Source organism: Pavona decussata, unplaced genomic scaffold (assembly GCF_977016875.1).
Source record: "Pavona decussata unplaced genomic scaffold, jaPavDecu1.1 SCAFFOLD_386, whole genome shotgun sequence".
In the NCBI taxonomy this organism is placed as follows: Eukaryota; Metazoa; Cnidaria; class Anthozoa; order Scleractinia; family Agariciidae; genus Pavona; species Pavona decussata.
The window spans coordinates 1,785,001-1,809,780 of NW_028145758.1; the positions used below are offsets into that span (position 1 = coordinate 1,785,001).

The following is a 24,780-nucleotide window of genomic DNA, read 5'->3' on the forward strand; positions in this document are numbered from 1 at the left end:
ATAAATTTTGGCGCAATCTCTGTAACGGAAGCCGCGCTTTTTGCTTGCGTGCCTTTATTCAAAAGTTTTTACACCGATAGAAATTTGCATATAAAGCGTATGTTGTGAAATTTCAAATTGGCGCACTTTTCAGTTAGCGTGCGCCGCAGAGGACAAAAACGGCCGGTAGCCGTTCCGTGGGCTGTTTTCAATAAGACCTTATCCTTTTAAGAATAAATTCAAGCTGACGAAAAGAAACACCCTTCCTAAGGCTGGGCGCACATATTATCGTTATCCAAAATATTGCTTCATTTATCTCGCAGGTCTAGTACAGCTCTTAGTTGATATTGTACTATAAATAAATTGTTGGTCATGGCCTTATTAACTTTTGGTGGCTCCTAAAGGAGCCGTTTTTGTATAGGGAGCAAAGGCAATTTAAGCTTTTGCCTTCTTCTCAGTCTTCTTGGGAAGAAGAACAGCCTGGATGTTGGGAAGAACACCTCCCTGGGCGATGGTGACACCGGCGAGCAGTTTGTTCAACTCCTCGTCATTACGGACAGCAAGCTGAAGATGACGGGGGATGATTCTGGTCTTCTTGTTGTCACGAGCAGCGTTGCCCGCCAACTCAAGGATCTCAGCGCTCAAATACTCGAGCACAGCAGCCAAGTACACTGGAGCACCGGCGCCAACACGCTCACCATAGTTGCCTTTGCGAAGGAGACGATGGATACGACCAACAGGGAACTGAAGCCCTGCTCGGGATGAGCGGCTCTTGGACTTGGTGCCCTTTGCCTTTCCTTTACCGCGACCAGACATGTTTTCAAAGCTAAATCTCAGCACAAATACTGTACGAGGGAATGAAAGTCAATAGCGGCCATTCAAATTTATAGGTGCCAAAGATTTGAGTAGGATCAAAACCCACCAATCAAATCTTACGAATTCTTATTGTTGACATATGATGATGTATTATGTGGAAAGTAAGATGACCTTTGTGTCAAGCTATGCTGAGATAACCAATGGAAAATCGAAGATTTCGATCCGTATGATAATTGATCTCCTCATGATTTTGTTATAAATAGCAAATTCTTTAGAAACGCAGAACATTCTAATCCATTCTGATCTACAGAAATGGCACCCAAAGTAGCAGGAAAGAAAGGCGAGAAGAGAGCCGGAAAGGCAAAGGCCGGAGCTGAAGGAAAGAAGAAGAGAAGGGGAAAGAGAAAGGAAAGCTATGCTATCTACATCTACAAGGTGTTGAAGCAAGTTCACCCTGACACTGGTATCTCCAGCAAAGCCATGGGCATCATGAACTCGTTCGTCAACGACATCTTCGAGCGCATCGCCACCGAAGCTTCCCGCCTTGCGCACTACAACAAGAAATCAACCATCAGCTCCCGCGAGATCCAGACCGCCATCAGGCTGCTTCTGCCCGGTGAACTGGCTAAACACGCCGTCAGTGAAGGAACCAAGGCTGTGACCAAGTACACCAGCAGCAAGTAAACTCGCTGAGTTTACCGCCAAAACAAAAACGGCTCCTTTAGGAGCCACCAAACGTTATAAAAGCGATGACCAACATCAATATACGCCTAAATCATTATCGATCTATGTATGTTGCTCAGATATGACATAAACACAGTGCGGGGTGATTATTAAACCCTCTACACTAAAAAAATTATCCAGAAGTTTGAAAATATTCATTTAAAATTATTAATTTTCGTTAATATTGATTATGCATGATTTGTGCGCCAAAAATTGAACCGTTCAGACAAAGGAGTCCACGCGTGATTGCACAGAAAGCCCAAGCTGTAAGAAATGCTCTACACTCCTCATAACAACCACTGCATCAACTATGTTTTGTATGGGGGAAAAGTTTCGCATAATTACAAACGTTTAATTTTTTTTTTCTCGAAATTATTCATTCGAGTTCTTTAGCAGGTCTATTTGTGTCTTGTGTAACAAGACAGTTGGGTAAATCCGAAGAATCGAATTAGCCTGCGAGAGCGGGTGTGGGTGAAACAAAAGCCGGAAAAGCGTCTGCTCTTGCGGCTAATTAAAATTATTCGAAGCGCTTCCAGGGAGTTATAGTTCTACCGGCCTTTTTCCGAATTCCTATAGTGCACAGTCTGGAATCCTTGAAAAAGTATGGAAATGTGCAACTTGTACCTGCCGATGAAAAGACTGTGAAAAGTCAAGATAAAGTCTGGATTAAAATAAAAGACTGGAATTTATTCAAATCTGAAAGACCTGAAAGTGTTTAAAATTTGCCAAGTGAAATCTTTGCCAGCTAGTAGAATTAAGTTTCATTTAGATTTTGCCGCAGCTTAAATTATTTTTCTTCTAGGAATGTGTTTGACTCACAACTTTGAATCTCGAAGAAGAAAACAATAACGATAAGGTATGAGAAAAGTGCAAAACTCAGGACGTCTTCACTGCTTTGCATTTGTACCCTGCTTTTTGCCTCATTAACCATTCCCCAACATGCGTAGCCTGCAAGCAAGCTCTCGGTGTGACGGTAATTGAAGTAAATGTTTCACCTGTTGGTTTCCTCCTACCCTGGGTAGTGGAGATCTTTTCTGCCTTGCCTGGCGTCACACCCCGGGGGGCGGGGGGTACTTAGGTTCAGTTTTGCTGGGTATGTGCCGCTGGCCTCTCAGAGCCCCTGCCCCATTATGGTCTATTTTGTGGCCAGTTATAGACCCCATCTTAGTCACTTTTTGGGTAGTGTAATTTTCGCTATCCCAACTAAGTCACTTTCTATTTATGCATCTACTTTCAAGAACGGAATGTAATGCGAGATGATTGTTACATTTAATAAACAACAAATTTCTGAACTTTTTAACCGAGACCATTTTGAATCCCTACTTAATAGCATTTTCTTACCCCAAAAATCCGAAAATGCTACTAACTCTATTGAAAATGCAACCCCATTCTAGTCTATCCAGTCGTGAAAATGCGACCCCATCCACCGGCACATCGCCATTAGCCTCTTATAAGCAAGTGCCACCCCCCCCCCCCCCCTCCCAGGCGTCACACATTTGAGATACTGAGCAAGATCGGTATACCGGAACCACAAACCGCACTCCATTCCACTCCAGTCTAAAAACAACTAACTCTATTTGCCTTGTGTTAACTGTATATGTGTTACATAAATGGATAAATACAATTCTAAGATTAAATTATTCTCTCTCATGTTTTGTTAGATTCTTTAGAAAAATACTCACTCAAATTAGAAAAATAAAACTAAACAACTTCCCTGTAATAAATGGAAGATGAGGTGACCGATAGGTAAGCTCAAAAGCAAACGATCGGCCATTCCCTATGTAATTTTTATGCCCACTTATTGTTTATTAAACATTTTAAGATAAAGATTAACGATAAGAAAATGTAACGTTTCGACGACACCATTATCCAATGTGATAGAGCCATTCCTCGATTCCGGTACATCGGTATCTTGAGCTGTTCCGAAGATAGTTTCCATTTTTAGGACTTCGTTTCGTGGATCTTGGCAAAAGTAGGAGTGAGACAGAAATTCCGAGGAAAACTTGAGTGTCTGGTATTTGAAAACACACAAGCTGACTCCATTCGTAACAAGCAGTTTTGTTTAGAACTGCCGGACATATTTGCACTTTCATGAAATCAGTCGAGGTGTCCGCAAGGCGAGAGTTGACTGTACCTACATCAGTTCTCACAAACCAGTACTTGTGCACATATAGAGTAAAACCTCGCTAACGCGAACTCCGAAGGGAAACCAAAACAGGTTCGATTCAACCAAGTTCGAGCCCGTCGGCGAGGTTTGCCTTGCGTATTCACTTTCATATTCGTTTACCTTGCATACAGTTTTCATAATTACTACACAGAGTCGTCAAAACATCGTATTTTCTTCTCTTTAAAGTGCCCCTAACCTTTCAATTTGTTTTCTTTTGGTAGATTTCCATATCTTTCAAGAACTCATTTTCGAAAAAAATTTTGAGAAATATTGAATCCTTTTTTTTTTTTTTGAAGCGCTAGAAGTGAAGGCAGTCTTGTCGATATTTTCACCTATCGTTCGCATTAGTCCCCCACTCGGCCAAATATGGAGCGTGACGTAAGAAAAGGACATCGTGCAAAAATATCCGAAGATTCGCAGTAATGCTTCAATTGTAAACAGAGAAAATGGTTAAAAAATGTGTGGTTTTTGGATGCAGCAACTCTCGAAATGTAGAGAAAGGAATCAGCGTGCATAAGATTCCTTCTGAATCCTTCTGGTGTCCTTTTCTTACGTCACAGCTAAGAAAGTGTCAAATATTGGACGCTTCTCATTGGCTTGTTCCTAATGAACCCACGAGACAAAAATTTGTCCAGCGGGGCTTAAAGCGCGCAAAAATTTAAAAATTTCAGTAACTTTTAGCGCTCGTAAAAAGAAAAGGATTCAATTTTTCTAAAAAAAATTTCGAAAATGAGTTCTTCACAGATATAGAAATCGACCAAAAGAAAACAAATTGAAGGGTTAGGGCACTTTAATCTTTATCTTAAACTCATAAAATGTTCATCAAAATCATCAGTTATTAGTCAGATATTAGACACTCATTGTTCGACGTTCCCAAGTTCAATCTTATGTCCCCCTCACCGGAATTTCCTCATGAGCTCACACAAGGCCAAAATCAGTGACTTTTTATATCTAATTTCTAAGCGCAAAATCTATGACCTCTCGCAGAATATAGTAGAATCTATACCCATTGTAACCAATTCTATACTTTTTAGCTTTAAATAACTTGCTACGATCTTCTGCCCTCTTAAAGGACCCTAGTCAGCCTCCGCCATTTTCGATGCCATCAAAATTATTGGTATTGCATGGTGAAGCGAAATCTTATTGCTTTACTGCAAGTTGTGATCCTGAAAGTATGTGTCATTATCTTTAGTAGTTTCACAGTGATTTCGTTCATTTAGACATGCTCCGAATAAAATATATTAGTATAAATCTACTAGTGTTCTATCACGAATGCCGTTCTCTGATTGGCTACGCTACTCGCTATCTATTCTGTAATAGATAGTGAGTAGCGGTTTTGAACAAAATGGCGGCCGCTTCGTCGCGTTTTCGAAGTGTCTGCGATGAGGAAATAGATAATTTACTTGTTTAGTTTTGAACGACAAGTAGATTTATAGTAAAACAATTAGATTATTCGCCCTCGATTTCTATGCGTGATAGAAATCTCGAGCTCATAATCTAATTGTTAAATAGCCAAACTCTCGCCTATAAACAAAAACTAAGGTGTCGCTGACTAGGGCCCTTTAACTATTGTCAGTCGTAGAACCATTGTTTGAAAAGGAGATGGTGAGCAATAGAAATTTTCTTTCAGCACGTTGAGTGACTAAATACGTATGCTGGAACTAAAGCATATATTCTGCCTCTCTGAGACAATGGATGTCTAAATAAAATTTGAAAAAAAGTTAAACGTGCATGAATTTCTCCGATCATTTTTACAGATTTTGTCTGTGGTTTCATTCATCGCTGAAAGTCGGCCTCTGCTGTGGGAGCAGTGTATAAACCTTCGGCTTCCGGATTCGTATGGCAAATAGCTTTAGGACCTTGGACGCCTAGAAGTTGAAAGAAACGGCAAAATGAAATTACTCATATGAAGACCACCAAAACGAAGAGAAAGTAAAAAATACCGGAATTAAAAACACGTTTTTTTAAGTTGGATCTGATCGAAAAGAAGACTGTAAGGGCAATTTTTTAACGTTTGCACAGTTGCTCATAACAGTCTAGTACATCAAGCAAATAAAATAAAAATACGGGGTCACCATGATTATTTTCACGGTATAGAGCTATAGTATATAACAACTTTGCTCAGAGTTTAGTGAGAGAGAGGCACCCATTGCCCAGGGGGCACTCCCCTACATAAGCTACGTAGGTTTGCTCGGCGCCAAAGAGTATGGTTTTTTCATGTCGTTTTCACCTGGAAAGGGTGTAGATTTTAATCATTTTGGTCTGAAAATCTGAAAACGGAAATGGATTTTACAGAAACGGGTATGAATTCTAGAGACCAAGTGATATGGTCCCACCATATATCTGTGAAGTGTTACAATAAATAAAACGTAACTTACAATAAACCACGCAAAAATGGCTCCCAACGTAAAGCCAGCCACAACATCACTGAAGAAGTGTTTGTTGTCAGAGATTCGGCTCCAGCCGACGAAAAGAGACAGAGACACGGCAACAGTTTGCAGCAAAGGTTTGATTAACTTTGTCTCTGTCCTCACAGCAGCTTGGAAATAAAACTGCGAAGAGAAATACAGAAAGACTTCACAGAGATGTCTTAACAACGAATTATATATAAAACTCTGCCAAGTTACAGCCGAAGAATTTAACTTTCTTCAAGTCTGTTTTCGCGGAGTCCAGTCAGAAACAAATCCCGACTTCGTCGCTTACGCAAGTTCCACGGCTGAAGTCAACTTGTGATCGATTTTTTTTCCAAGCTTTCGCTAGATCTTCAGTTGCGTAAATAACTTCGACGGTCTCTTTTTTATTTTAGATTCGTTAACAGTATACTTTACTTTCAATGTAAATTAAATGGAAGCACATTCACTTAAACTGCATAGAAAGCGTTTCCAGTGCTTTCTGGTTTCTGGCCGCGCGAGAATACGCCAACCTTCGCTTTTTGCGCTCGCCCTATTCTCGCGCGGCCAGAAAACCGGAAACTAACTCTGTTCTTAAGTACGTAAATTATGATCATCCGGGTGAGTGTAGTCCTGAGAAGGACTGTTTGTGGTGACTTTGACTGACGTTTCGACAACCTGAGCGGAAGTCATCTTCAGAGTCAAGTGAATTGTGGAACGTCAGTAGGTGGTATATACGTCTCTGGTTGTTAACCTGATTGGTCAACGAAGTCCAGATGTTATTGGTCGTTTGTCAGTAAGTCGTGATGTTATTGGCTGTGAAGACTGTAAAAAGTGATTGGTGCGTTTCGATCCGTCTTTTGTTAGTCAAAAGGTCCGTGGGTCTATTGTTAGTAAAATGTCTATTGTTTGTTTGTTTCGTTGTTGTTGTCAATAAGTCGTTTGTATGGTGCAGGTAGTTGTAGGCAACGGTTGAGTGGCGTTTGTTCTAAGTTAGTAAACCAGCTTTCCAGAGTGAGTCGTTGATAGTAATTTGTACAGTAGGTAATGCACTTGGCAGAGTCCCAGTCGATTCTGTGGTTCGTTTGTAAATGGTGCTCAGCAATGTGATTGTTGATATCACCATTTCTAGTTGCTCGTTTGTGTTCAGTCAGTCGTACGTTTAAATTTCTGCCGGTCTCACCAATATAAGTGGCCTGGCAGTCGCAGCATTTGATCTTGTAAACTGCTCCCTGTCTGCGGTTAGGTTCGTCTTTGTCCTTTACTTTCGTCAGTAGTTGTCGTAAAGTGGTTATGGGTTTGTGAGCTACACGGATATTGTAGGGTTGTAGAATCCGTGCGATAGTCTCAGAAGTGCCCCTTACGTAAGGTATAGTTACAGTACTTACGGGAGTCGCGTCGTTGTTTGTGACGTTAGGTTCAGTGTTCTTGTAAGTGTTACGTCTAACAAAGTCCTTGTTGTAGTTGTTCTTGTTGAAAACGTTGTCTAAGTAGTTGTTTTCGTCTGCGAGTCTGTCAGGTGAGCCACAAACCAGTTGTGCTCGCCTTGTTAAGGTCTGTATAGTCGTTGCTTTGTGAGAAGTAGGGTTGTAGGATGACTGGTCCAGTAGTCTGTCAGTATGTGTCGGTTTCCTGTAAACTGTAGTACTTAGTTTGTTGTCGTTGTTGTTACGGGTAACTAAGCAGTCTAGAAAAGGTATTTTACCATTTTCTTCGATCTCCTTAGTAAATTGTATGTCAGCGTTCTGTCTGTTAAGGTGTTCGTGAAAATCGTCGATTTCGTCTTTGTGTACTGCTGTAAAGGTGTCGTCTACGTACCGTAACCAGAGCGGTAGTGTCCGTTTGTAGGTTGCTAGGGCTTGTTCCTCGATGTTCTGCATGACAATTTCTGCTACAACAACAGAAACTGGTGAGCCCATAGCTGTTCCGTGTAACTGTTTGTAGTGCTTTCCGTTGTACTGGAAGTACGTGGACGTTAAGCAGAGGTTCAGTAAGTCCATTAAGTCATCTGTAGGTAGTGGCAGTTTTGTCGTGGAGTTCTCGATGGCGGTAGCAGTACAGTCTAGAGCCAGTTGAAGTGGAATACTGGTGAACAGTGATTTCACATCAAAAGACACAAGTTTGTAGTCGTCAGGTATTTGTGCCGTCTTGATGGCGTCAATAAAGGTCTCGGTAGACTGCAGTTTGTGTCGGGATTCGTTTGTCAACGGTTTCAGTAAAGTAGTCAAGTATTTGGATAGTTCGTAAGTCGGGGACCCACAGAACGAGACTATGGGTCGCATGGGTATGTTAGGTTTGTGTAGTTTTGGTAGTCCGTAGAGTTTAGGTGGCTGCGGTACGCGGCACCTCAGTCTGTTGTAACGTTGTATGTCAATAACGTCAGTTTTCTTAAGGTCAAGTAGTTTACTGTTGAGTTTACGTTGAAGTGATGGCGTCGGGTCTCGTTTCAGTTCTTCGTATGTCTGTTTGTCGTTAACTAGAGTGTCCATTTTGTCGTAGTAGTCTGTCTTGTCCATAACAACAGTCACTCGTCCTTTGTCAGCGGGGAGTATGACGATGTTTTCGTCAGTTTTCAGTCGTTTCAGTGCTTGTCGTTCGTCTTTAGTCAAGTTACTGTCAGTTAGGGAGGATGATTGTATAGTAGAAGCAATTCTACTTCTGATGTTGTCCTTGGCCGATTCTGATAGTTCTCTCTGACGAGACAGAACCGCCTCAACACTAGATACAATAGCCTCAGTCGGTATGTGTTTAGGCGTCACTGAGTGTTTCAGTCCGTAGGAGAGTACCTGGGTTTCAGTCTTGTCTAAAGGACGGGAAGAAATATTCCTGACCCAGTTGTCGTCTGTCTTGTGTCGTTTTTTGTCTTTAGTACGTTGTAGTCGTGTAAGTTTCTGTTGACTTTGGTTGCGGTGTTGTTGCGGTTGGAGACGCTTGCAACGCAGGCTGGGACACTGTGGATTTACTTACCGCAAGGAACAGCATGCCGTACATGGAGATAGCAGAATGACCGGAAGGAAAGGACGTTCTTGGCATAAGGAAACAAACAAACGTAAATATCAGTTTAGCACAGGAATCAAACTGAATAAGAAATATTTATACTGAACAAAAACGATCTAAAGTAAAAAGATTTTAAATACAAAATACTGACGGCAGACTGATCCTAACAGCGGAGGCGGCGAACTTGATAGAAATAAACAACAAAGGCTAATAAACAACAAAGGCTAGAATAACCGATCCGGCATCGCTCATCGATTTGTCGCTGGGGTCTTGCAGATTTTAATTTTTTTAGAAAGATTTTGCTGACTGTGTGAATACATAGATCGAAACTCGGTATTTACTCGTAAAAGGGATTATTCGCGGTCGTTGTAATTTTGGGGGCTACAATTCATTGTAATCGCGGGGTGCGCTTTTTGAATAACTTGCTGTGCGTCATTAATTGAAGATTCTATGATCCTCTATTAAGCATCCAAACATTAAATATTTGTTTTAGCTGTAGTTGTTCGCCAAACAATCGTGCATTTTTAACCAACTGTTATATATGTTTTTTTCATGCACCATAACCTGGTATCATGTTTCTTTCCCGGCCTTTGCCCAAAAGTTTAGTACCTGGCCACCTTGACTTCAAAAGGGTCCCCAGTGCAGACGTCCCTAGTGACGTACCCTTGACAATCGGCCCGCGACAAATTGGCCTTGCATACGGCCATGAATGAGGGCCTTAGACGGCTTGGATAATTCAACAATGATTTCGGCCAAGAAACCGCCAAAACTAAACACGAAGATCAACGAAACCATGCTGCAAAGTAAACAATCAGCTGATGTTACGCATTCGGTTGGCCAGTATTTTGTAAGCAGTAACGGGGTTAAAACATCTTAAAATTGCCTTTCGTTGGCAAACGGACGAATTCGTCCGCTACTTACCCTTACCCGTTTAGGTATCCGTGGGGACCCCTCCTATGTCTTTTCATGGTCACTAAAGATTATTATAGGATGTCCAGTCACGTTTTTCCTTCGTTGTGTTCTTCGCTGGATGTTTTCGCTCGATTTACACCGTTTCTTCGCTAAAAAACTGGCATCTTCGATTTGTATTCCATTTAGAAATGGCGTCGGCGTACATTCCATTCGACGAAGTGAAAGCAGCGATGTTTCTGGGGAATTTTTTTCCGATGTTTCGGATGAAAGTGAAGAAGGATATTTCAGACCACCATGAGAGTGAGAGTGTGGATGATATTTATGAGGAAAACAACATCCCTTCAAGCAATTCTGGGGATTCGAACGCTGAGAGTGATAGCAACGGCATGTGTTTTTCTGTTTGTTTGTCTTAGCACCAGATTTAAATGTCTTGAGTGATATTTTTTGCTTTACAGAAGCTCAGGGTTTCAAATAGTCATTCCCAGCGGTACATTGTGCTTTTACAAAAGATTTGTTATGATTTTTTTTATGTGGTGAGGAAGTTCAAATTTCTTGAAACCCGACCGCCAGGGACAAAATGGCCATAACTTTGGTTGTGATGATGATATTTAGATGAAATAAAAAGTTTCTGAACCCTCATATATCGTTCTTTATCCAAATGATATCATTATGGTCCTTTTGTGACGATATGGTGTGTTATAAGAGTGAGACTGACAAACAACACATAAGGCAGATTTTTCATTCAAATTTTAATCGGCTCAAAATATTTATGTTAGCATCAATGGCCAATTAAAGGTATTCTAAATGAAAGGATATGTTATCCTGAGTAAAATGATGTATAGTTTATGGGGGGGTAACATTTAATGCTGAGGACTTACAGCCAGATTTATAAACCGGGTTTGCGGGAAACAAATTGTTCCCCAGGAAACTGCCAACGAAAGGGTTAATTTGCGCGAGTTTTGAACTTGTGAACAACGTACGAAAACATAAATAAACTTAAATCCACGCGAAGAAAAAAACATCCCAGTAGACGATTTAGTGTTTTTGCTTTATGTTTGTTTGTCTTTTTTTGACAAGGCAAACAAAAAAGTCATAATTGCATTAAGAAAGATGACGCTACTCAGAGCGGAGCCTTACAGAATTCTCGGTTTTCACTGTCACGCCATTGAAAAAAAAATCGAAACCATTCCATGAATGAAGTCAAGAAGTTGACATGGTATAGAGGATAAATAAATAAGGCATCTGTCCAAGTGTCAGGTCTGTGCGGCATTCGGTAATCGAGTTATTTGACAAAATGTTCCACATAAATTTATAGAGCTTAGTATGGAGACGCCATATTTGTGTCCCTCTGAGGGGCACAAACATGGCGGCCGAAAATAGTAAAAAACATCTGGAGTTCACTTTTGCCAGAAAAGAGGTTTGTTTGACCTTGTGAATTTTCGAATGTTTAGATTAACATTTCTCCTCAAACTTAAATTGTTTAGAATGATGAAAATCACCCGAAGAGTCATTTTTAAGATAAGGAAAAGCTCTGTCACGGCCGTCCTCCTGATGTCACGCACGATGGAAACTCGAAAATTGAAACTGTTCTATTTTCAACATCGAGCTAAGAAATTGTGAACTGACATATTTTTAGGTAATCTTTCCTTGACTGAAGGTAAAAATTTTGTAGGCCTCCCAGTTTTTAATTCTAGAATTTGGTGACGTCACGGGAAAACCGAGAATACCAAATTCTCCCAATGGTGAATTATTGAAAGCATACGAGAACGCTGATGAGAATTTTGATCACGAACACCTACCTGGTGATCCAAGGCTTCAAAGAAATAGGCCCATAAGACTCTTCTTCTTCTTGATTTTCGTCTGATTTTTCTGCGTTGTTACAAATCTCCACAATGACGATCTCTCAAGATAAAAGAACGAGATAAAGTTTTCCTTCCTTGATCACCGCCAACACATGCATTATGAAAACTCAAGCAAGTTTTAGTAAGTACAATTGAACACGAATACTTCTAGGCATCTCTGAACAGGCGTTATCTACATTAAGCTGGAAACGGGAGCTATTGATATAATCTAGTGGGTTTTTTTTTTTTTTTTTGGGGGGGGGGGGTGCGATCGCCGATGCATGGTCCACGGGTGATCCGGGAATTAATCAGCTCAGTAATGTTACAAATGGATTGTCCCCACTGTCCTCTTTCAGTTTCTGGACCTAACTTATACCGGTTTATTTGAAACTAAAAGAAAGGTCATCTTTTTTTATTTCAATCTTATTCCTTCCCATACCAACTGAACACATTTCTGACATGTCGGGGAATTTTCGGTAAAGAATGTAAGAATCTTCTGTAAAGAAAGGGGCATTAATGTACAGACTCTGTACAAGGAAAGTGAGTGCGTAAGAATCCCATGTACGCATGATTTTTCCTGGCTACAATGAGTCAAAAATTGCCCTCTTGATGAAGATTCATTTTTGACTTTGAAATGTGGATTGTGCGATAGGAACTATTTTTAAATTCTGATTTGGTTGACTAACTCTGTTCTAGAACGAATTTGCATTATCTCGCCTCTTCTTCTTTTCAATTAAGAGCAGTCGATTGGAACACGTAATTGAAGTTGTTTTTATTTAGGTAGAAAGATCATGTTCGAGAATGTTTGATCGCAACCTCTTTGCTGCCGCTTAAAAATTGTAGTTTGTGACTTACGTGTACTAAACCAGGAATAATATACGATCAAACTGGGACTTCCATGACAAATGCAACCGCAAGTATGTTTGACTGATTTGCATAGCTCAATTAAGTTTCCTTGGCTGATTATACCAACAGATTTATAATACAGAATGGCCCCATCAGTGTTTCCCAAGGCTTGTTTGCTAAAGATTTACTTTTAAGAAAATAGTCAGACCGAATTCTTTCATGATTTAAACAATACGAAAACGAGTTTTCGTCTTATTTTTATGAGTAGTCAGCTGAGCACATGAATCTATCGATCGTGCCTGTCGATTGGTGCTCAGAGATGTGCACTCAGTCATTTTTAACAGAGAAAATGGGGAACGTTATGGAACTATAAAGTTGATAAAGATAAACCGCGATGCCAATTTAACAAGCTTGAAATGCTTTTTAGTTAAGATAACTTTCATGAAATGTCATTTAACGAGATACAGAGAATTAAATTAATGGGAAATTTGGACTTTTTGCTTAACACAGCACGGGGAGAATAATTAATTCAAGCTTGAAATGTATCTTAGAAGTTGGCGCGAGGTGCACAGTGATTAATTCATGTACTGGTGCATTCCTTTTTCGTTTTCTTTAGAACGCTTAACCTCTACTGAATTTTTATTTTGTTTTCGCTTTTCACGCTTATAGAACTAGGAATAAATGCATTAGTTTTCATCTCACTCTTACACTTTAGACGATAATTACGAACAAAGAGGATCTACATTTCCCGGCGCGCACTGTAACCGACTGCGGCGGCGAAAATCATAGCTCTGTTGCATGTGCAGGATCTGATGACCCTATGATTTCATTAGCAGACTCGAAAGTTATAACCACCTTCTATAATAACAAAGAGTATTAAAAGAAAGTAACTGCGTCAATGCTTTCAGCTGAAAGTTCACACTTGACTGGATTTCATACACAGACACAACAACTAGGAATCAAAAGTTTTCACTCTAACAGTTCGTTTCGATAGATATCTTTCCGGATGGCCTCAATCGCCTCAGAATTCGGTTTGTCGTAAAGAAAATCTGCACTTTTCTTCGGCAAAAAGGCAGGTCAATATTTACAATCAGCACTGGAAACTTCCTTTCGTTTTCGAACAGACTTGCATGTAAGTCGTTTAAAATGCGAATGAAAATTAAAAGATTACTAATAATTTCGTAACAACAATAACAGCTAGTATATCCTTGCTGCATACAAACATTGAAAACTAACTTACCACGACTATAGGAATGATATACGAAAGTACGTTGTTGCTCACAGATGGAATTGTTGACTCTTTAAACGGCCATTGAATGCTTGTATCACCACAAAGAAATCCTCTCATGGTTGGGTACAAGCCTTCATCGGTGCCGTAAATGAGGGTCTTGATCACTATAAAAAGGAGGAGCACAAGTACAAAACATATCAAATCGAATATGATATTGATTCGCTTGGTATTCGAAGCCATGTTGGTGATCGTGTCTCTTTCAACTGCAACCCAGAAACGCAAGGCTGAGCTTTACGCTCGGTTTAAAATGCCTTTCACCCTCTGGATAATCTCCGACCATTATGCAAATGGTTCTCCACTTCATGTCTATTATTCAGTATGAAAATTCGATCGTTTGCAATGCAAATGTTTTATTCTTTTGAACCTGTCAGTTTAGTCTAGTCTTCAGTTAAGCTCGAGGGTGCATTTTTGTAAAAATGCCGTTTCAGTCTAAAATGAGGGGTTTCCCGTTTGTTTTGATTCATGTTTCTGTCAAAGCAAACTGCCTCTGAAAAAAAAAGATTCCGAAACAGCTTCTGGTCGGGGCATGAAGTTGAGACACGGTTGAGTGCGTGTGCACCAAACAGAAAAATCTTTAAATGTAAATATATAAAACATATATATTTGAACTGCGGATGAAAGATCAAATCGAGAAGAAAGATCCTCGCAGTTACTACGCAACAGTTGCGAAAAGAAAGCCTGAAAAAATTCAGGCTTGAACGGGATTCGAACCCATGAATCTTTAGGGATAAAAATTATGAAATCTATATTAAATGTTTTCTCGCTTGCGAAAACTCCCACAATAGGTTTCTTTAACTGGCTGTGCGCATTTGGCATCGATCTGATTCAAGAACACGCGAGAGTGAAGTAATTGTTCTCAGCATAACCCACGACCCGACAAACTTGTAGGAAAATTCGCGATCTAATTTTCTTCAGAAAACAATAATAGACCATTATAAAGTTTTTGTCAGCGGGCGTAAACATGTTCTTGGCCCGATTTTGCTCATTTTAACCCGCTCTGCAGATAGAGAAGCGGGCTAAAATTGAAGCCGTTCTCGGATGCATGATTTCTCCATTTTAGCCCGCAAGATTCGCCGTAATGCCCGACGATATTTTTATAATTTTCGATAGACTGGCCTGGAGGTACGTCTAGGGAAAATTCCGACCTGACAAATCAACTGGGTATATTGATAAGTCATTTTTACCGATTTTCTTTGTTGATTAGATCGGCGACTATAGTCCGCCCGTATAACGAGCCAGACTAGCCTGCGAGCAAGCTCTGTTCAGTTTACCCATGGGAGGATAGCGCGAGTGGCGAGTGAGAGCTCGGGTGGCTCGCGCTATCCTCCCGCGGCGCACCTAAAGAGAACTTGCCTGCAGGCTATAAGCAACGATAATGAGACTTATCCCGTGCAGGCAATTTGCCTGGTATCTCCACTGGATGTCAAATAGCTCGGAACATTCTAGAGCGGTTTCCAATTGAGTGTTGTAAAACTCTGGCTAATCACAACAGAAGTAAATAACACAACGAGCCAATCAGCGACTCGAAGCAAATACATGTAACTGGCGCCAAGCGCGGGAAAACGATTGCGGCCAAAACACGATTGGTATACGTTTGGATTCCCATTGGTTGAGAAAGTGGCGCGAGTTTTCTTCACCAATCACAGAGTGTAGTAATGCAAAACTTAAGCAAAGGGGAAATTACTTTCGACACTCAATTGAAAATCGCTCTAATGTAATAGAACCCATTAGTTATTATAAAACAATCCGACGGCTCGTTCTTGGTCCCTATCGACTTTGATAACTCGCAAAATAACGAAAATGATTCTCCCTATTTTTTTTGCACGCAGAAGAAGGTAGTAATGCCGTCGAAACTTCGGTTTCCTGATATAACGAAGTCCTAAGAGACTGTTATAACGGGATTCTGTTACATACCAGTTGTACTATAACTGAACTGAAGAATATCGTTCGCTTTACTCGAGTCTTCGTTATATAGTAAGTAATAGTAAAGGCTTTGTTTATAAATTGTAACACTGTACTTGACAGTAGTAAAAACAATGATAAGCCCGTGGCCCTCTCTACAATACGAAAAGCACCTAAACACAAAATTAGTATTATAAAAATACATACATTACAAAATTAAAAATTAAAAATTTATATCGACATTTGGAAATACAAAAAGCTTAAGATACAAAGGATGGCATAATTTCTTGTGTAATGGTACTAGTAAGATTCAAAACTCATAAGAAGCCTAAGATAGCAGCACTTGAGGAACGTGGAGGCTTTTTCTGATATGTTTGTTATATATCGGAGTTCCACTTTATAGCGCTTAAACAAACAAACTCCTCCAATTTTCCTGACAGCGTAAGTAACAATGTATTGAAGGGGCCACAGGGAACCTTTTCAGGTATGTTTTATGCTCACATAGCTTCTTTAAGAAAAACTGATGACTTGTGTTGGTATTACCCAGGTTATCAATGAACTAAATCAGCTTAGCGCCTCTTAACTTGCCGGATGAATCACTGAAAGTTAGCACTCAGCTCATGCTCAAGTCTGAACATTGTAAGTTACTGTAGAGAGCGGTTTTCGGTTGAGTGTTCATTGAATGTCGTAAAACCAAACCAAAGTAATTCCTCTGTCCAATCACAACACACGCAGACAGCGCAGTGAACCAATCAGAACTCGAAGTAAATACGTGCAATCGGCGCCAAGCGCGGGAAAAGCGAGCGAGCGAGTCATGAGTGATCTTGGTGGAAGACCTTAGATAACAAGGACCTAAACCAGGTTTTAGAGCCCAACGGTTTTCGCGAAAACATGGGTTTGGTGGGGGGTGCCCATTCTCGCGGGCTCACAAACCTGGTTCCAGTCCTTATTATTTAAGGATTTTCGATTTTGGTTTGCTTTGGCTTCTCATTGGTTGAGAAATTAGCCACGTATCGTTTAACAATCACAGAGCGTAGCTAAGTCATACTCGGCATTTTTTCAAGACTTTTCTGTGATATAATCGCCTACACTCCAAAAATGCTCTCACCGATCCGCGTGCCAAATATTTAATTACGTCAAGGTAGTTCCCGGGCTACAAACGAGTTACCAAGACCACACAAGTTATGCTACAGCACATACACAAAGGGAAAAATGTTGGTTTTCGGCACAAACACAGCCTTCCAGTATTTAAGGGGGGACTTAATCTAAATTTGAATGAAATTTGAGGAGGATTTAAGAAGGAATAGAAGAAAGAAAATGATTTTTGGAACACTAACAGACAGTAGATACCCACGCAAGAGCACCCCAGGTTGCAAGTGGACTAACTTGATATCCGTCTATTAATTATTAACTACAAATTCTAATTTTAAAACTTCATTAAATCTTCAATATTTCTTATTTCTCTTAATTTTACCAATCCTTCTAGAAAAACTATCTCCTCCCAAACCCAAAAATCACCCAAAAATTCACAAAACACCCCACAACATAGATTCACGGGATGAGCAGAGAGTTTTTGGATTGTTTGAAACGTGAACGAGATATTTCCATTAAACCGATTTTAAGCGGCGTGAAAACTGCTTTCAGGTTTACCCCCGCCTTAAGTGAGCGGTCACGTGAACAGCTTCGAAAGGCATCGAAACAGTCGATATTTCTCGCAAGAATCGATATTTTTCAACGATACCCAGTATCGATGATATCGAGTACGTGGTATCGATACCCGCTCACCCTTAAAAACACTCAATTAAAAACTGTTCTATCAGTTGGTACAGTAAGTGGTACTGATCTTACTTCTTTTTTTATTTATGCGTTTCTGCATGACCTTCTCCCGGCAGCTTCAACAACGTCTTTTCTTTTTGCAGGTGGAAGCTATGTCTTCTATTTAAGTTTTGAATATCAACAAATGTTCAGTGTTGTTGCTGGGCTGTAATCGCGACAAAATTTCCATCATATCGTCGATTAAAATCGCCAGTATTTTACAAAAGCTATCTCAATTCGCATTTAAAATCGCCGCAAAACTGTAAAAGATACAGTGAAAGCCGTAAATACAAACATCAATGGACCATTTAACTGTCGACTTTGGTATATTTTACATAGTGGCCTTGCTCTTCCTTTTCTTCTTGTTAAAAACGTTCTGGTATTTTACTGGTTATTAATAGTTTAGGCATTAATACAACGGTTAATTTTCAATTGAATGTCGAAAGTGATTCGCATTTTCTTTGCTTTCGGCTTTACTACGCATTCACATATGCCTTACAACTGCACCGCATGAGGGAATATTAATATTCCTGTTCATAAAAGACGGCTAAAAGTTCTTAAAATGTATACTGTGGGTACGCTGTTATAATATTCGCAATTGTCAGGAGCATAACTCATAAATACGAGAACAATTGAATGAAAAGAAGCGAGAAAGCGCGGACCGTCGGCCGTAAGCAGGCAGCTCCCTCACAATATATTTGGCAGCACACAAAAACAAACAATACTTATTAAGAGCGAAAACCAAAGACAGCTCCAGTATGGTACCCTGTTTTGAATTTATAATCAGCCTGAAAAGCCTCAGTCTTGATTGAAAACACACTGAATTCTACGCAGTTTTGCCTTCCGGAATTTGTTCTTCCTTACTCACAAAATGATCTAAATAAAAATGATTCAACTTTTCTAGCAAACCGTTCGGGTTGTGACGGTGGCAAGTCAACTGAGGTCATTTCTTAAAGAAGAGTTTTCATTAACGTAAAATGTATTTGCATGAAATGACGAGAAACGTTGACATGTTTGCTGTTAAATATTTGGACAGTATCTGTTTGTCATTGCGTTTGTTCTTCATTTTGAAAAAAAAGGTTTCATTAGCGCAGAGAAAGTTCTAGCATGTGCTAACGTAAAAATTCTCAAAATTCTTAATCGACAAGTTTGCTTTGGTGGTAAAGCAGACATAACTGTATGTAAAATACAGAAAATTGGAACTTGTCAATTGGTCAATTAGTCCATCTTGTCTCGAGCTGAAAACTGCAATCACATTTTTGAATATAAACCTTGTCTTATTGGTATTATTTTTTCACATCCATTATGTCAGAAAATGCGTTGTGAGAAATTGACTTTAAATCTAATTAACATTGGCGCTCAGAACTATTGCTAACCATTAAACCCGTTCGGCTCTGATAAAAACAATTTCACTTTAATCAATAAAAATTCTTAACAACCCTGTAATTTATCAAGCTCGATAGTTTACAAAGGGAGAAACAAATTTTAAATGCAATATAAGTGACCTTCGCTAAAAGTCAGTTTATTTCGTTGACAAATGGAAATTGTGGGAGTCTGGTGGAGTTGTTAGTATTTACATTGGGCAGGTGCGCGCTGATATAATAGCCCCGAACTTGCGCACATATCTAATTGCTTTACAACAGGCGCGTTTACCGAGTATACTGATATATTTCTTGTATTTTTTACCCAGTCAGTCCAAGCGCAGTGTGTTATGAACTCCCGCTGTGAACTAGATGAGCTGAATGAGTAATTTGTGTGAATACATAAGGGAAGTGTTGCAGGTGATCTCGTTAGCTTTTGGATATTCTTTTTCATTTACGACCCTAAATTGGTGTACAGCCTGCCGGAATATATTGATAAATGCTACATTTGGCGCGGCTTCAGAACTGAGCGCGCACTGAGCTGAACCACGCATTGAGAGTGATAAAAGCTCGAGAGGGCATTGACAGAACTTTTGTTAAAAACTAACAACGAGTATGACTGAGTCAAGCCAAGAGTCCGGGAATGCTACGCTTAGTGAAGAACAGTCGGCTGGTCTTCCAGCGCTTGTTGTCATACAAAGCATTTTTCTTGCGTTGATAATGGTGGTTGCAGCGGTCGCCAACAGTTTCATCTGTCGTTGCATCCTTGCTCATCGATCTCTGCGAACCATCACGAACTCGTTCATCTTTAATCTAGCGGCTACAGACTTTTTGTTATCCGTCTTGTGCATGCCTTTTGCTTTCGTATCCTCCATCATGGAGATGTGGGTTTTCGGCAAGGTCATGTGCGTGCTAACAGGTTTTTTGCTATCAGTTCTCTGTATCACATCCATATTAACCCTTGTTTTAGTAGCTATTGACCGCTACCTGGCGATCTGCCGTCCGCTCAAATACTGTACACTTGTTACGTATAGGAAGAGCAAAATAATGCTTGTATACGTTTGGATCCAAGCTGTTGTGTGTGCCATCTTACCAGTTCTTGGCTGGGGACGAGGTTATATGTTTGTTAAAGAAGAATCTATTTGCCGACCAGAGTTTGGAAAACCGTCGGTGGACAACGGCTACACTATCTTTCTGTTCGTAACATGTTTCGTTGGGCCATTTTCGATTATCGCGTTCACTTACGTTTCAATCCTATGCACGGCTAGAAGACAGTTTCGACGAGTTCACCAGGCAAAAGTGAATGGCGTAGACATAAACATACAACAGAGCACTTCGCAGCCGAACGTGAACTATGACAATGTACACGAAACAACGATTGCGCGTACCCCAGAAAACACGGTCATTGGTGATGAAATAACCTCTGCAACTAACACATCACGAGCAAAGAAGCTCTATGCCCCACGACTGATACGAAATCGCCGCAGGCAAAAAGCGCGCGGGTTTAAAATGCTGTGGATAATTGTTTTGGTATTCCTTATCTGCTGGAGTCCTTACTTTGTTTTCATATTTTACAGCTCTATTCATCACCACAATTTTAAAAGAGCTGTGAAGGTTCCCATGATGCTGCTAACATTTCTCAACAGTGCCTTAAATCCCTTTTTGTATGGATTTTTAAATGGGAAGTTTCGTTCCAGTCTGTGGGAGTTTATTGGGCAGAAATTTGCCTTTTGCAAGTTGAAAAAGAACCAGGAATCGCGGGCACATCACATCAATTGAGTATTTTGGTCACAAGTTTATAGAATACTGTCACAACCGGGTTTATACTGATGGTAATGCTTTCAGTCTCTGACGCTATTAAAAAATTATAAAGCCATCTGAAAAATAAAAATATTCAAATATGTTAAATTGCGGGAGCCTTTGTGTAACAGAGGAAGTGACCGAGATCGATGACTGTGTTTTCAAAGAAAAACGCAATTTAATTGATATTCTGTCTAAAGCAGTCATACTGCATTTATAGACTCACACCGGGGGTAATTAAGAGGACACAAAAGAGGGTTTTCAATCTTGCTTTCAAAAAAAAGCAATGAATTACAAGATATTGGCTCTCCAAGCAAACTCTTTAATTTGGATGAAAATTTGTTATCTACGTAAAGTTTAAACCTTTACTTTGACTTCTTACGGTAGATGATCGTAAAGGAAATACTACTTTTTCAATTTACAAGTTGATGTCGATGAAAATCGACAAGACTTACGATCGATTCCCCTTTTTAGTAGGGTGCGTAGTAATTACTGAATAACTTATATCAGAAGTAATCATTTTTCTTGATAAAATGAAAACAACTTTAGCCTGCTTCTGCACAGAGCAACCAGTTTTTACGTGATAAATAAATGCATTTTTTTGTTCTGTATGGCGGGAACCTCCATTTTATTGCAGTTGTTCAGAGTTGTATAAAACGGGTCCAAAGCGGCTACTGAACTGGCATCAGACATTCGCCTATTTTTGCATCAGAAAAACTGAATTGAAAGAAGTGAAACAGGGTGAAAGCTAATACTGTCAAACGTTTGGGAAATGTAATAGCAGTTCATTACCCTTCTTAGGCATTTGCAGATTTATCCGCGAAATTTGAATCAAGCTATTAAGGTATAAAATTGAGGACTACATTTGAAAGTTCAATTTGTGGGCAGTAAAACGAAACAGAACTCCATTTAGGCTCTAGTTCTAGTTCATTTAAAAGTGCATTTCACGCATAATATTATATTTCCAGCTGTAATGCGTTGGCGGAGAGGCAGGAACGACTTTGGTGAAATTGCGTTCAGTCGTGTGTCTACGGCACGCGGAAATACAAAAGCTTGTCGGCAGGGGGAAGTCACAGTTTCTCTTTCATAACAATCAAGATTTTCCTTTGTCTCCTGGTTTGTTTGTTTGTTTGTTTGTTTGCTTTTTTCAGATCATGTTTTGTTGTTATTGTTGTTGTTTCATTTTGTGCCGGCGGCGTCCAGTTCGCTGACAGATTCAGCTCCCTCGCTCGGCTATCCGCTCCTGAGCTAACCTGATCTGCACCCAACCGAGAAACATATATTAATACAACAGCGTAATTTGTCTTTCTGAAAAGATTGTCTAAAACGACCTCTCGGTCAAGTTCACGATCAGGTATAAAGGCTAGATCACATTCCATGAACAAATTCACAAATTATTCACACACAAGAAAAGAAAACCACCTGCCATTATGCTGAATAATCGTTTCGGAACACGAATTCAGGCCGTGCCTGACGAAAGGGTGCCCAGCCAACGGATAGCCTTCATGTAATATCTTTTCTACCCCGACGGAAAATATTTATTTTTAAAATACTTTTGTTTTTCGGTGGGAGAAAAATGACTTAAACCTCAATTTTAGGTATTAGTTGAACCAACAAGGTGTTGGGAAGTCTGCAACACCCACAAAGAAAGCTTTTTAAACTTTTCAAGCTTAAATAAACAGTACCACAGGACTGGCGCTGAACACAGTACGGGCAGGATCACGGAGGAGAAAGCCGGTACATGCTATTTAAGACTGAAGCTGTTGCGCAGCGCACACCAGCTGAGCTCTGAGCTATCATGGCAGACTGAAAAAATAGGATAACCTTGTACAGTATATTAATAAACAGCACCACAGGAAAGTACTATTCAGTAGCTTTCGTTTGAATGGTTATACACTTGACGAGTTTATCCACAGACTCCAAAGTTAGAACCATCTTGTAAAGTACAGTAAACAGCATCACAGAAAAGTACCCGCTTGACAGTTCAACTTCTCGTGAATCAAAGTCTGATTTCAGCTGTCAAAAATCTGAGGTTGTGTCTTGCTTGTACAGTGAAAATATCAATATTTGTATTTTATGTGTGAAGGGATGTCCTCTACAATTGACAAGAACTCACTCTTTTCAAAACAGTTTCTGCGCTTCCTATTAAAAATCAAGCCTGTTTACACACACACATGAAATATCAATGACTGGGCTTCGTGACAGGGAATTTTGGGCCACAATACAAAACAAGCAGATAAACAGAAAGAGAGAATTCAAGAGACAATGCGAGGATACCGGCTGAATTTTCTCTCGCTGGTAGCGAATCAGCTTAGCAAAACGCGCCAAGTGCTTCGCAAACGGAGCCGGGGAGCGAGCGAGAAAATAACTTAACAAATAAATGCTTTCTAAAAATCAATCGTTTAAAACTTGTAGTTATGGCTTTGTTGCTATGTGGGCGTAGGAGGAGATGGATTTGCAGCAAAAATATAATCAGAAATAACTATTTGTCAACCGTTACCGAGGGCTCAAAACGACTCTTTCTCGGTTTTATGAGACCCCCAAACCTACGATATTTTAAAGGTTGTGATAGCAGTAATCTCACACAGATTTTCGAGCGAAGAAGACGGCGTTTTTAATTTTTTAAACGGTGTTTCGACACCCCCGCCCTCACATTGATCAATGCAAACACCGTGTGGACTCAGTGGCGACATCAAAAGTCTCTGTTAAGCATGTTTTGTGCACCCTTTCTTATCTTTATTTATGATGAGAAACGAAATGGATGCTATGGCCGTCGAAAACCCAGGTAATTAAGAGCAGTTGTTGATTCCTTGTTTCTCTGTTTAGTAGAGTCAACCACGAGCTGATATTGAAATTCTATTTGGTAATCTAGGTCATGGGCAAACTGCGTGGTACTTTTCTAGATTTTTGATCAGAATACTGTAAAAAGGAATCATTCCTCGTATGAAAACAATATGTCGACCACTCCACTGATGTAGGTTCAGAGGTAATTGTCTTTGTCCTCACAAAGATAAAGATATGTCGTGCTGTGTAAAGTTGATTTCGTGCTGTCAGAAAATGTTCTGATTCAAATATTGAAAGAAAATGACAAACTCCCCTACAATCCTGAAAGGGAAAACGTCGCAAACTGTCAAGATTCATTTACTCAGATTTGCCTTTTCCCATTTCCTGACAGAATCCTGCGCGAACTCTATATTTTTGTCTGATGACTTCCGTTGTTGATATCTTTTTTGTTACATAAATGAGATATTTTGAGTAATTATGAACGAATGAGTAGAACGTCGTTTCCCTTTTTTTTCGCCAAGGCACGCAAACAAAAATTCGATGTTTTTTTCAATTTGTTGCCTTTCACGGAATCCGGACCAAGATACTTGCCAGTTTGATAAGTCTTGATATATCGATAAGGATTTTTTTTCAAGTTGTTTGGAAGCTTCATTTTAGTACTTAAACTTTGGCTTACTTTGACTCCAGGATAAGTATTAATAAAATAACTATCCAACAGCCAGGCAATGGCGTAAACTGCACAAGTCAAAACCTTCAAGCGTTTCATTATCAAACTAAGGAGACTTTGAATGTGCCCTCTGGTGGCTAAGTGCTTTCCACTGCAAACGTCCCGGAGGTAAGGTATAAGTGGGGGCCAAATAGCATCTAAAGTAATATTTTATTTATCCCAGAAACATGATAAAGTCCAGGCCTACATGTATAAAAAATAAGAACAAGTGCGGCATTTCTAAAACGGGACCAAATAGGACTGCATTCAACCTTTTTTTTTTCTTACCGCATAGCGGATAGGGAATGGTTTACTGGCAGAAGTTTCGAGTAACTAGACGCTATCCTTGCTACTTTCGTCAGTATTTAACATCCTTTAATCATCTCCACTTTCCAGATTGCCGCATAACATACGTGAACGCATCTATAGTAATTACGATGTCAAGATGCC

The 24,780-nt window shown here is 39.9% G+C and overlaps 3 protein-coding genes and 2 pseudogenes across 4 annotated transcripts; 2 read left to right on the top strand and 3 right to left on the bottom strand.

Moving 5' to 3' along the window:
* Window positions 1–943, bottom strand: part of LOC146451585 (histone H2A pseudogene) — a 1,147-nt pseudogene extending 204 nt beyond the window's left edge.
* Window positions 944–1,058: 115 nt separating this feature from the next.
* LOC146451586 (histone H2B.1) lies at window positions 1,059–2,791 on the top strand. Its single transcript, XM_085099100.1, has one exon. It carries the CDS (start codon window positions 1,108–1,110, stop codon window positions 1,477–1,479), a length of 372 nt encoding a protein of 123 aa, XP_084955226.1. The 5' UTR covers window positions 1,059–1,107; the 3' UTR covers window positions 1,480–2,791.
* Window positions 2,792–3,069: 278 nt separating this feature from the next.
* LOC146451587 (phospholipid phosphatase 2-like) lies at window positions 3,070–14,280 on the bottom strand (annotated as a pseudogene). The gene is made up of 6 exons (XR_014860015.1): window positions 13,912–14,280; window positions 11,784–11,884; window positions 9,682–9,868; window positions 9,043–9,100; window positions 6,064–6,237; window positions 3,070–5,553 (listed from the first exon to the last, which is right to left on the bottom strand). The product of XR_014860015.1 is annotated as a phospholipid phosphatase 2-like (transcript).
* On the bottom strand, window positions 6,666–8,984 carry LOC146451588 (uncharacterized). The gene has a single exon (XM_085098871.1). It carries the CDS (start codon window positions 8,589–8,591, stop codon window positions 6,978–6,980), a length of 1,614 nt encoding a protein of 537 aa, XP_084954997.1. The 5' UTR covers window positions 8,592–8,984; the 3' UTR covers window positions 6,666–6,977.
* Window positions 14,281–19,170: 4,890 nt separating the features above from the next.
* On the top strand, window positions 19,171–21,973 carry LOC146451589 (alpha-1A adrenergic receptor-like). The gene has a single exon (XM_085098880.1). It carries the CDS (start codon window positions 19,656–19,658, stop codon window positions 20,817–20,819), a length of 1,164 nt encoding a protein of 387 aa, XP_084955006.1. The 5' UTR covers window positions 19,171–19,655; the 3' UTR covers window positions 20,820–21,973.
* Window positions 21,974–24,780: the final 2,807 nt, after the last annotated feature.